Raw genomic sequence first — 12,798 nt, 5'->3', positions numbered from 1 at the left:
CGAATAAGTTTTTCAACTTGTTTAAGTCGGGGTCCACGTTAATCAATTAAACGTTAATCACATTCAAGTGTCGCGCACTTACAAACTTAAATTAATTTGGCTTCGTTATTTTCAGTTTGTTTTATTTTATTTTTTTAACTGTCAATGTATTTGAGTTAAATTTGTTTAACGGGAATCAGGGTTTGTTTTCACATTTTAGAAATGGCTAACACCGAAAGTTACCTAACACACTTCACGTTAGGTTTTTTTTCCAACATTTAAATATTTCAATGACGTGTGATTAAATATAAACGTTTGTTATTATCAATTCATAATTTAAATGATTTAACACAACGCTTCTCAAGATTTAAACGTTAGCGAGTCAAGGTCCGTAATACCAAAATGATTATTCAGGCGGAATTATTCGTTAAGGTTATTGACGGACATATTTAAGAGTTGCGCACTTCCAAACCTAAACTAATTTGGTTTTGTTATTTTCTTAATTTGTTTTATATAATATTATTTTACTGTCAATGTATTATAGTTAATTCTGTTGAACGGGAATTAAAATGTGTTAACATTATAGACATTTCGGTTATTGTTGGGCTAATACCGGAAGTTACCTACCACACTTCCTGTCAGGACTGAGCCACCAACCATTTGCGTTTCGGTTATTTTTCAAGACGTTTTCTTCCAGAACACAACACGGTAATACATTGCTGTACTTTTGGTAAAGTCTTCACTTTAATATGTATTTATTGTAGTGTATATGGTATCAAATTGTAACTTCTTCTTTCACATCAGTATATTTCTCCTCTGTCGATGCTAACGCTGCTAGCACTATTTGTATTCATTGCATTTGTACATTGTTAGTACTTTTGTTATTAATTTGTATTGTGTAATCCAATGCGTAATGTAAGATGTTATCGTTGTCAGTCAGGAATGCGGGGTCGATACAATGGAACCTTCTATCGCGTCCGAACCCAGCAGTCCTGAAGAGCTTAACAAAGCTCGTTTTTTTGATCTCACCGTTGACCAGTGTGACTTGTCCATTCTCGTACCGGAGACCCCAAGGTACAAAAGTTATTCTAGCAAACCATCATCTGAATTTCCGAGTTGCGATCATATAGTCTCTAAATGCACTCTTTTTGAATCATGACCAGATATTCTAACTTGTCAAGTTCTCTCATGTGTTGTTCGTGTCAGCTCGCAGCTCCCCAAGCGCAGGAGGAGATGTACACGACATGAAGAGGAAGCATTTAGCCCGGTAAGTCCAACGTTCCATCGCCTCGCTGCCTGACCTCTGACCTTGTATCTCTGCGTACATAGGTAACGACGCGGCGCTCAGTGGACCGAGCAGAACGTTCCGATGGGCCGTCCAAGCGCAGGAGGCTATCTAAGGCGAAGTCGGGGCGGAACTTTGGCTTTGTGCCCGCCTCCTCTTTGGGTCTATTTCCTGCGGGCAGCTGGTTTGACGCTTCGTCCAGTTCCTCGTCTTCGTCCTCGTCGCCCTCTTCATTCCTCACGTTAGAACAGGATGAAGAGGCGGGGCTGATGGTGGCAACGGCGACAATGCGGCCTTCGAGTGGTCGCGACTCGTTGTCCTTCCTGACGGCAGAGGAGAGGAGGTGGCTGAGCGGCGAGCAGGCCGACGCCAGAACACTGGGTGGGATGACTGGCGCGAGGAAAGCAGATGAGGATGATGGCGGTTGCTTCACAAAGTGTTTGTTTGCTGTGCAGAGGCGTTGCCGGAAGTGGTCATCAGTGATGATGAGGACATGCCGATCCGCATGGCGCAGATGGAAGAAGATGAAGTGTTTGCCCGAAGCCTGCAGGTAGGCGGAGCCCTCTAGCATGACTTTTTTCCACAACAACCTTTTTTTTTTCTTATTTCCTGTTTGCATACGCAGGCACAGTATGACCAAGAGGAGGCGGAGTCACATCATCACTACCATCAGATGGTGAGCCTGCATTTTTCACTCTGCCACATTTACACGTGCCTGACTCTTCCCTGTCCTCACAGCAGCATCACATGCACGCCGACGCCACCTGGACGCCACATCTGCTGGCGGCAGCCATGTCCCCGCTAGCCAACCTGGGACAAGGTAAGACGACCGCTCTGCTACAGTGATCGGCAGTGGCGCTTAATGTCCGAGTGATGTCTGCATGCAGGTGGTGTCCGTCGCCAGCCCAGACGGGGGCGGGGCCGAAGGAGGGACACGCCACCTCTGTCAGACGACCCCACGGCGAATGACTACGAGGTGAGTCAAGCACGGTCGATTCTTCAACCCGCCGCCGCTACCATCTTGGCATCCCTAGGCCCTGCTGGAATTTGAAGAGCGCCAAGGCGCCGTCGTGTCCAAGAAGATGACCCGCTCCGAGATCCAGAGGTTCCCTGTCAAGTCCTTCCAGAGCGGAGGCGGGAACACACAGTAAGTGGCGTGGCGAGTCACTGCTGCTCGCCTGTGTCAGCTGGCTTGTCACGGTAACGCTTTGATTGGCAGGTGCCAGATCTGCTTCTGCGACTACGACCAGGGCGACAAACTGAGGATGCTGCCTTGTTTCCACGACTACCACGTTCCCTGTATCGACCGATGGCTCAAGGTAATACCTGACCCTCTGCTGGTTGTCTAGCAACAGATGACTGTTGCTAATTAGCAGCTTATTTCTTGCTGACAGGACAACACCACCTGCCCCATTTGCAGGGTCAACCTGGCTGACGACGACATCGTGCACCAATAATACCTGACCACCTTTTGTTGTTAGTTAGTGACTTGTCACTCTTGTTTTAATAAAATAAGAATAAAAAAAAACAACTATTTCCATCAGCTTCTTGGTAAGCCGTCATCATTTCACTAAACTTGATGAGCAGCCCACGTGGTTGTCTCACGGCTGATGATCACATGACAAACATAATGGAACTGCTTCTTTTATTTCATGAAACAAACTGGTTGTTTTTGTGTCATGACTCATCACGGTTATCTATCAAAGTTTCCAGTCTTTCCACAGGTGTATGCTGGGACTTAGATGGTCCTCGTGCACCGGGTCAGCTTGTTGTCATGGCGATCGGCCCATTAGAAGTTGGTCTTGAGACGGCGGTTCTCCTCCTTCAGGCGCTCAATCTCCACCACAAGGGACTCGTTAAGCGAGTACTTCTCAATGAGGCCGTGGATCTCATTCTGCAAAACGTGAGGTCTTGTGATTCTCTACCTGGTCACATTATCTTTTTTTTTTTCACGACATGGGCTTCTTACCAGCTGGACATAAAAGTGGCGAACCATCTCCACCTGCAGGTTGACGATATCTTGGTGACATGCGTCTCTGCGCAGAAAGAGAGAGAGGTGGCACATTGTGTATGAAGCGCGACAATGTCAAAGTTCAATGGCTGACCTGAAGTCCTCCAGAGTGTCATGGATCATGCGCTGGATGAAGTGGATCTGCAGGGAAGTGAGGGGTGCGGCTCCACCCTGCGCCGCCACCTGAGCAATGTCGGCCGTAAGCGCTGCTGCCGTGGACAAACCTAAACACAGTAAAACACCTGTCATGGCTGCTGACTAAGCCCCGCCTACTGACGATCCTTACCCGCAGTCGGGTTGGGGGGAGCTCTGTGGAAAGGCGAATCATAGTCCAGTTGCGTTTGAACACTGTTGGCTCTGCTGAGGCCAGGCTCTGGGGTGAAGAAGGGAGCGGCTGACTGGCAAAGATTTGGCTGCTGGGATGAGATGGGCGGGGTCTGATTCTCCCCCTCCAGACTGGAGCTGCTGGTTTTGTCAGTCTGGCAGCAAAAAACCTTTGTTAAGATCTCACTCTTAGTAAATCTAGGTCAAAGGTCACAACCTTTCTGGGGTCACACACTTTGGCAGGCTCCTCTTTGATGGTGGGTGTCTGGCAGACGGACAGCGGGCTGTAGCACCGACCGGCTGAGGCCAACAACGGCGTCTTACGGAGCGAGCCGGAACCTGAGTCTGAAACACAACCTGTCCTGTTTACCTGATGTTGACCCCCTTATCATTGCAAATATTCAGATAACACTACAATTAATTTGTGCTATGTTTGTGCAGTAAACATTTTCACTGGTGCCATTACGGTTTTTAAGTTACTCAAAAATACATTTTCTGACAAGTAACATCATCCTGCCCCCCCACCATGTCCCATTCATTTGTGCTGCAAAATGTTTTGTCAAACTCAGCGATTCTCAAACTCTAGTGGTATGTCAAATAATCAAACTCTGTTCAAACTGTGTGGAATGTTAGCAGCCAAAAATATGAAATATACTTGTTAAATAAAACCTCTGCCTTGGTTTTAATAAATATTTAGGCCTACAACGCTACAGTATTTTAGTATTGGTCATTAGGATGGTACATGGAGAGCCAAGTGTTTTCTGAAGTGGTATTTGTTAAAAAAAGTTTGAGAACCACTCGTCAAACTATTATAGCTTTCATGTTATTTAGCATTGTATTTTTAATAACCAGCCCCGACCACCTTGTCCCATTTGTTTGTGCTACAAAAATGTTTTGTCCTAACTATTACAGTTTTTATGTTAATCTTTTATAATTTTAGTTTATTAATGTGTTATTTTTCATAACCACCCCAAACTTGTCCCCATTTGTTTGTGCTGCAAACATTTTTTTGTCTAACGCGCTAATAATGTTAAAAACTATGACGGACAAAAAAATTTTGCAGCCTAAACCAGGGGTGTCAAAGTTGTTTTCATTGAGGGCCACTTCGCAGTTATGGTTGCCCCCTCATAGGGGTTAGGGAAAAAATCGATTCAAATTCGAATCGCGATTCTCACGTTGTGCGATTCAGAATCGATTCTCATTTTTTAAAAATCCAACAAAACAATACACAACAATACCATAACAATGCAATCCAATTCCAAAACCAAACCCGACCCAGCAACACTCAGAACTGCAATAAACAGAGCAATTGAGAGGAGACACAAACACGACACAGAACAAACCAAAAGTAGTGAAACAAAAATGAATATTATCAACAACAGTATCAATATTAGTTACAATTTCAACATAGCAGTGATTAAAAATCCCTCATTGACATTATCATTAGACATTTATAAAAATTAAAAAAAAAGAACAATAGTGTCACAGTGGCTAACACTTGCATCGCATCTCATAAGCTTGACAACACACTGTCCAATATTTTCACAAAGATAAAATAAGTCATATTTTTGGTTCATTTAATAGTTAAAACAAATTTACATTATTGCAATCAGTTGATAAAACATTGTTCTTTACAATTATGAAAGCCTTTTACAAAAATCTACTACTCTGCTTGCATGTCAGCAGACTGGAGTAGATCCTGCTGAAATCCTATGTATTGAATGAATAGAGAATCCTTTTGAATCGGGAAAAAAATCGTTTTTGAATCGAGAATCTTGTTGAATTGAAAAAAATCGATTTTGAATCGAATCGTGACCCCAAGAATCAATATTGAATCGAATCGTAGGACACCCAAAGATTCACAGCCCTACGGGGCCCCTCAGAATGAATATTTTATATATATATATATATATATATATATATATATATATATATATATATAGATAGATATACGTATATAAAGCAGTGGGTTTTTTACAGCATATAAAAAAATTGAATAAATACAACTAATACAACTTTTTAGCAGTAAAATTCAAGCAACAGAGCTGCCAGTTGTTGGGGTTTTTTAACCGTAAAATCTTGTTTTAATGTTTTTTTTTTTTTAATGTTTTAGTATGTTGCTGTATATGGGAAAAACAGTACCAAAGTTGATTTTATGGTAAAAAAACAAAACAAAACTTACATTTATTGTCAATTTTACAGTCTACAATTTGATTGATAATTTGTTTTGAAATCATAAATCAAGCAGATATTTAGGTACAGTATTTACCCTTATTTTAACAAAAAATATTTTTGGGATACATGATAATATTTTGATTTTGATGATATTGAATTTTAAAAGATATGCAATTGCGTGCAGTACATGTTTTTTAATGTTAAAAGGGAAAGAACAAATATATTTAGTAAGAAAATATTAAGCATTTCATTAATGCATATTATTTCCAGGCTTTTGCTATGTTTGACACCTGTGGCCTAAACGTTTCGGACAAGTTGAAAAACTTTGACAATGTTTTTTGTCTGACCTTCTCTGACAGGAGAAAAGATGTCCAGACTGACGCGTCCCGACGCCTGAGGAGGACCCTCGCCTTCTCTGCTGGGCAAGGTTGCCGTGGAAACAGCAGCATTAACAGCACGCAAGTCTACACGAGGACTCAATTGAGCCGGTCCAAACGTCTCATCGGCGCCGGCCAGCTGCGTGTCTGCATCTGGACCGCATTGACAAGTGATTAAACGTCACTTTGACAAGATGTAAAATTCCCAAGCAGAGGTCAGACCTTCTCGGGCAGGAGAGAAAATGTCCAGACTGTTTCGTCCGACGCCGCTGAACTTCCCGGGAGGATGATCTTCCCCTTTCTGCCCGTCCGGCTCGCGACTGGCCACCTCGTCACCCCCTGCTGGGAACAAAACAGTTTGTAGATTAGCTCCGCCTCAAAGTATCATGTAGGCCAATTAGGACTAACCCGCACTGGTCTGCATTTGGGGGGAGGAGCTTGCGGGGAGGGCGGAGGCTATATTGCTGCTGCACACCCTGGAGGTGGATCTCTTACTATTGGAGACCCTGGATGATGTCATTTTGCTGGACTGACAGGAGGAGGAAGACGACAAGTGTCAACCTGGCACTGTCATGGCGTGGCGCGTGGGCTGGCGGCTACCTTGTGTCTGCTGCCGTTGCTCTGGAAACGCAGACAGGTGACGGAGGTCTTGTGTGCCACGGTGATCTTGGAGGGGGTGCTGCTGTTCCTCAGGTCATACTGGAAGATTTTACCCTGCGTCGACCCGACGACCAGACCAGAACCATCCGGAACAAAGTCCACTGAGGTCAGCGGACTTTCCACCCGTATGGTCCGCAGCACCCTGCGCAGACAAAAACACGCTCGGCATGAGCTTACTCGCAGCGTAGTACCAATTTCATCCACAAGGGTACAAAGAGTTCACACTTTTTGCTGGCGGTGTCGAAGCAGATGATCTTCTTGTCCAGACCCACGCTGGCCACCAGCAGGTCGCTGGCCGGAGAGAAGGTGATCCCTGTGGACGGCGCTTTATGCGCGCTGTCGAAGACCTGCAGCTCCTTTTGCGTGTTGGCGTCCCACAGGACCACCGTGCCACTGTCTGACACACTGCCCAGCAGGGCGCGCTTCAGTATGGACAGACGCAGGTCGTGGATGGGCTGAGGACCAAACATCCGTGAACAAGTGAAGAAGGGGGTGGTTGTGATTTGTTACAAATAGAGATCGACTAAACAACTGCATCAGTAGAAACAATATACACACGCATATTCCAGTATTGACTATTTAAAAAATAATAATTAGTTAAGTAGATAATAATAACTAGAGCTGTGAATCTTTGGGAACCCATGCATGATTCGATACAATCCTTGGGGGTAACGATCTGATTGAGAATTGATTCTCGATCTAATACTTTTTTAATAATATTCGGTGCCACTTATATGATTGATTATGTTCCTCCAAAAAATAGACAAACAGCTCTGATAAGTTTTTGTATCGTGTAAAAGTAAAACTGGATTTGGTAAATACAATTTTACCCAAACAATTAATAAAGTAAAATACAAAGAAGCCAACGAGAGAAGCATCCCCCTTTTTTCTTTTCTTAAGTAAAGCTGTACTGCAGATATGGGCATCGACATCAAAATATGATTTACCTGAGTCACAAATTGTTCCGTTTTTGTTTGTTTTTTATCGATTTTTTTTTATTTTTTAAATAAATAAATGTTTAAACCCTTAGTAATACCACTGCTCAAGCATCAGCCTGTTTGCCCAACATGAGAAAGTCACCTTTTTGCTGAAGTTTCCCCCCCCCCCAATTTATCGAAAGATTTAAAAAATTCTCATTGTAAATAATTCTCCCCAAATATGTTATGATATCTGACAGGTCATTTGTTTGAGTTCTTGTATGAATTGTTCTTCGGTCTGTTTGACCAATGCTTCCATTTTTTGCCGGGAATTCCAGGTTTTGTCTTTCTTTCCTGGAGCATGGGCTCATTGAATGAGCGCGGCGAGTTTAGTGTTCTGTGATCCAATCAAACAACACGACAGAGAAGGGTGGACATGAAGACAACAGAAAAAAATATCTCTGCCAAAAATCCAAACTTTGTTTTAATATGTTGACAAATATGAGTCTTATTATACAAGTAAACAAGAGCAGGCAGGAGCTCATTTCCACATACTTTCTGTAACAACCAGGAAAAAATTATGTCAGCCATCTTAAAAAATGTGTCAAAAGTAATGTATGTGAAGGAGACCAGAATTGTTTGTATTCAAATGTTCGCAATATTTTAGGGTTCCTCGCGAAGAAACTTGACAATGTATTTAATCCATTAACTGCTAAAAAAATGGATAAAACTGAATAGATGACAAGTTGTTATCATGTAGAAAAATTCCATATTTTAACCAATTTTCCAGGAGATTTCCTATATTTTCAAATGCAAATGTTGATGCTCCCTTTACACAAAGGTGTTTGTGAAACCCCCTGATGTTTTTTTGGTGCTAAATTAACCACATAAGCGCCGCATAAAATATTATGTCGCTACTGGTATAACGTTCCCCCTCCAAAAAGTTGAAAAAACATTTCAAAACCTTGTCCAGCTGTTTACTGACAAATACTATTAATGTTTGAATCAATTTTACTGCAAATAAATATTGGCTATCGGCCTCCTTGACTACTAATAATCGGTATCGGCCCTGAAAAAAACATATATGTCAATCTCTAGTTACAAACCTGTTGGTTGCCGTGCCCAAAGGCTTTGCTGGACAAGTTGGTGGTGAGACTGTGGATGACGAGATCTCCACTGGTGGATCCTGATGCGACAAAGCTGTCGTTGGTGTTGAAGGACACACACGTCACATCCTCCTTGTGCTCCTACACACACACCACAGTGTCAAGTCACGGTGTCAGCTCAGAAAGATGGAAGTCATGTGATACCAATAGGGAGCGGTGCAGTCTCTTGGTCTTCAGGTCCCAGATGTGGACGCAGTGGTCCAGACCTCCACTTGCAACAAACTGGGACGACGAGCTCAGACACACACGCACTTGTTTTTTCTGAAAGGACAGACAACGTCATCATTGTCACTGAACAAAAAAAAAAAGGCAACTCATGGGAACGTCTTATCACGTTGTCATCGTCCTCACCCCCTCAGCCAGCTCCAACAGCGGAACCGGAGTCGACTTGAGGCTGGAAAGGACCACTTTGTCACCACTGCTACTGGCACTGACTAAAAACTGGTCTGGATCACAAGGTTAAGGATCAAAAGAATAGACACTTTATGAATTAGTTGCAAGACAGATAAGGGGGTGTTTTTCTAATTCCATTTTGGCCTTTGGTCTGTTTTCATGAGGACCTTGACCACAAAGTGAGGGCACATCCGACTTATTAGTGATTCCCAGAGCCCAAAAAAAGTCTGCGGGCTATAGAGCGTTTTCTATTTGGGCTCCAGTACTATGGAATGCCCTCCCGGGAACAGTTAAAGATGATACTTCAGTAGAAGCTTTAAGTCCCATCTTAAAACTCATTTGTATACTCTAGCCTTTAAATAGACCCCCTTTTTAGACCAGTTGATCTGCCGTTTCTTTTCTTTTCTCCTCTGCCCCCCTCCCCCTTGTGGAGGGGGAGTTACACAGGTTCGGTGGCCATGGATGAAGTGCTGGCTGTCCAGAGTCGGGACCGGGGGTGGACCGCTCGCCTGTGCATCGGTTGGGGACATCTCTGCGCTGCCGACCTGTCTCCGCTCGGGACGGTTTCCTGCTGGCCCCACTATGAACTGGACTCTCATTATGTTGGATCCACTATGGGCTGGACTTTCGCTGATATGTTGGATCCACTATGGACTGGACTTTCACAATATTATGTCAGACCCACTTTACATCCATTGCTTTCGGTCTCCCCTAGAGGGGCGGGGGGGTGCTTACCCACATATGCGGTCCTCTCCAAGGTTTCTCAGTTTCTCATAGTCATTCACATCGACGTCCCACTGGGGTGAGTTTTTCCTTGCCCTTATGTGGGCTCTGTACCGAGGATGTCGTTGTGGCTTGTGCAGCTCTTTGAGACACTTGTGATTTAGGGCTATATAAATAAACATTGATTGATTGATTAGGGTGCTCTGAGGATACTGTTGGAGCTCCAGCAGGCTTGGGCCACCGGGTGGCTGGTGCTGTGCGGGTTAAAGTACTCCTGCAGTGCCATGGAAGCTGCATCCCAGATCTTGACAGAGTCCCCCGTGGACACCAGGCGCGTGACGACGTCGTCCATGACAACCACCTGGACAACATTGATGCTATAATTACACAATGCTGTCCATACCTTGGACATAGGTCCACTCTCGATTAATGTCATCCATCTACTAGTCGAACATTGTCATACATTTAAAAGATTTGACAAGACAAGACAAAAGAAAGTTGGATAGGTACATGAAATGTGTCGAAATACGTTTGTCGTCATCAACCTGAACAATATCATTTTGGCATTTTAACTTCCAGCGATAGAAAACATTGTCAACATTCTAGTGAAGTCAGAAAAACGACTATATTACGAAGTAAAAATAGACGGGAGCTAAGCTAACACGGTAGCAGCTAACTTTGCTAACTATTAGCCACCACACAGTAGACAAATTAGCGAGTCTTAAGTTAGCCACCAATGGCATAAAGCACTTAAACAACACCCAAGTCAAACTCAGTGGTCAACAAAACCCCAAAACTTCATAGGAATGAGTAAAAAAAAGTATACAACTTACCCTTCAAGACGATAACTAGTTGACAAGTTGTTGTCAAATATTCGGAGTGCAGCTGCCGCCAATACGGACGGCCAGGAGGGACAAACTTAATTCGAACAACACCCTGTTAATTATATTGTATTTCTTCTAAACTGAGTTTGGCCATTCTAAACTGTATTTAAAACAACTTAATGCATCTTTGTGAGGCGGCGAAGGCTTAGTAAATCAGCTGGGCTCTTCAAGTGGTGCACAGTGGACACTTCGTTAGGTACACGGTCAGTGTATGTCACTGGACTTTAATCATTAATAGAAATTTAAAAACAAACAAAAAAAGATACCTTTATTTGAATTTCTATTTAAAACGCAAAAAAAGAAAACACAAAACTATTTCTTTTTTTTTACGTCTAAAGGACGGACACCGGAAGTTTTATTTTCAAAGTAAAAGAAGGGATGTTACGGTACTGTCACGCCAAATGTCTTCCCTCTACAAAAACCTTCCCTCCCCCATTTACTTCCGTGGTCATGTTTCCTCTTACGTCATTGACAGCGATCGATAGCACTTCGGCTTTGACTGCCCGTCGCTGGAAGGATACTTCGTCTTTGACAGCTGCTGGAATCTGAAGAAATCAATTATTGTTTTTTTTGTACAGGCGCGAAACAGGACAGTCGCGTGTAGGTTAAGGACCCCCGGCAACTTTGTGATTTTATTGGACGCAGCCCCGGAAGTAAATGGGGGAGGGAAGGTTTTTGTAGAGGGAAGAAATTTGGCGTGACAGTACTAGGGATGGGCGATACCACACTTTTAGGATTCGATACGATACCGATACTTTTTCTTGCATTTTCATCGATACCGATACCATTAATTTCTTATTGGCAATTTTTGTCAGTCAAAAATATTATTACTATTATTATTTAAGACAAATCACAAGACAAATACAGACCATTTATACCACATGTACTATGGTCAATATATAATAAAAGTAAAATTAAAATAAATAACATAAATATGAAAAATAAATTAAATATTATATATAATAATAATTATTATATATTATATATAATAATAATTAGATATTAGGGCTTTCCAATTAACTGTCAAATCCGAATCGCAAGAAGCTGCAGTTATTTTTTAAAGTTTGTGATATAATTAGCAATTAATGAAATATGAAATAGGCTAATGTTTTCGAAATGTAAGAAATCATGTTACAGATTAAAACCAAAATCACATTCAATCATATATTTCAAGATTTTCTTGGAAAAAAAATAAAACTGTAATGCAAAGATGAAGAATCTCCAAATTGTATCTCTTTCTTATCTTGTTTTAAATACTCAAGCAATTTTCAACTAACAGTAAATTCCCCTGTGTGGAAATTATTTGAATTTAGGATAATCATTTAAACAAAAATATTCAGTAAAAAAATAAAATAAACAATGCCTGACACTGGATATGCCTGGCTGCATCGCTGTCGGCTGGCTCCCTCTCCAACTCCGCCCCTCCCCCTCCCTCCCCCTTCACCTGGAGGAAGATGCCTCTCTCTCTCTCTCCTCTCTCTCCCTTCACTTCTTCAACTTCAACAGCAATAACAACCAAGAACTTTTCTGGTCAGTACCACAACACAGCGGACTCTGATGCTCTTTTTGGTTCCAGTGGACTACACATCATCCACCTTAATGTGAACATCCTCTCTGGAGCCAAACTCGACCAAATCAGAGAAATGTTCCTCAACACGAAGGTAAAAATTTTGTGTTTCTCTGAAACCAAATTTGATCAAAGTATTTCTGACTCAGAGATAGAAATAGAAAACTTTTCGGTTATCAGAAAAGATAGGAATAAACACGGTGGGGGCGTTTGTATGTATATTCACCAAGTAATACAAATACATAACTCGCACCGATCTTAACCACAATGACCTGGAATCTGTGTGGGCGGAAATCAAATTTAAAAACGCTAAGCCGGTACTAATAGGGACTGTTTA

At 42.5% G+C, this 12,798-nt stretch overlaps 2 protein-coding genes across 4 annotated transcripts; one reads left to right on the top strand and one right to left on the bottom strand.

The window, feature by feature from the left end:
- Window positions 1–596: 596 nt before the first annotated feature.
- Window positions 597–4,296, top strand: si:ch211-59o9.10 (uncharacterized protein LOC561841 homolog). The gene is made up of 12 exons (XM_062042638.1): window positions 597–687; window positions 916–1,053; window positions 1,186–1,246; window positions 1,309–1,645; window positions 1,720–1,814; window positions 1,890–1,940; window positions 2,003–2,084; window positions 2,152–2,240; window positions 2,299–2,411; window positions 2,484–2,583; window positions 2,659–3,167; window positions 3,273–4,296. Exons 2-11 carry the CDS (start codon window positions 938–940, stop codon window positions 2,719–2,721), a joined length of 1,107 nt encoding a protein of 368 aa, XP_061898622.1. The 5' UTR covers window positions 597–687; window positions 916–937; the 3' UTR covers window positions 2,722–3,167; window positions 3,273–4,296.
- On the bottom strand, window positions 2,740–11,126 carry nedd1 (NEDD1 gamma-tubulin ring complex targeting factor). Of its 3 annotated transcripts, none has more exons than XM_062042637.1 (15): window positions 10,844–11,126; window positions 10,224–10,371; window positions 9,246–9,340; window positions 9,039–9,155; window positions 8,835–8,975; window positions 7,037–7,266; window positions 6,752–6,953; window positions 6,560–6,680; window positions 6,374–6,493; window positions 6,122–6,304; window positions 3,835–3,944; window positions 3,562–3,754; window positions 3,370–3,499; window positions 3,234–3,300; window positions 2,740–3,158 (listed from the first exon to the last, which is right to left on the bottom strand). In XM_062042637.1, exons 2-15 carry the CDS (start codon window positions 10,360–10,362, stop codon window positions 3,054–3,056), a joined length of 1,953 nt encoding a protein of 650 aa, XP_061898621.1. In that variant the 5' UTR covers window positions 10,363–10,371; window positions 10,844–11,126; the 3' UTR covers window positions 2,740–3,053. The 3 variants fall into 3 exon arrangements, with proteins under 3 accessions (XP_061898621.1, XP_061898620.1, XP_061898619.1); XM_062042636.1 differs by having other exon boundaries at window positions 3,817–3,944; window positions 6,374–6,490; window positions 10,844–11,119; XM_062042635.1 differs by having other exon boundaries at window positions 3,817–3,944; window positions 10,844–11,117.
- Between the last annotated feature and the right edge of the window lie 1,672 nt (window positions 11,127–12,798).

This window comes from Entelurus aequoreus, linkage group LG03 (assembly GCF_033978785.1).
Source record: "Entelurus aequoreus isolate RoL-2023_Sb linkage group LG03, RoL_Eaeq_v1.1, whole genome shotgun sequence".
NCBI lineage: Eukaryota > Metazoa > Chordata > Actinopteri > Syngnathiformes > Syngnathidae > Entelurus > Entelurus aequoreus.
The sequence above is the reverse complement of the archived record's forward strand: the minus strand, read 5'-3'. Positions and strand labels throughout refer to the sequence as shown.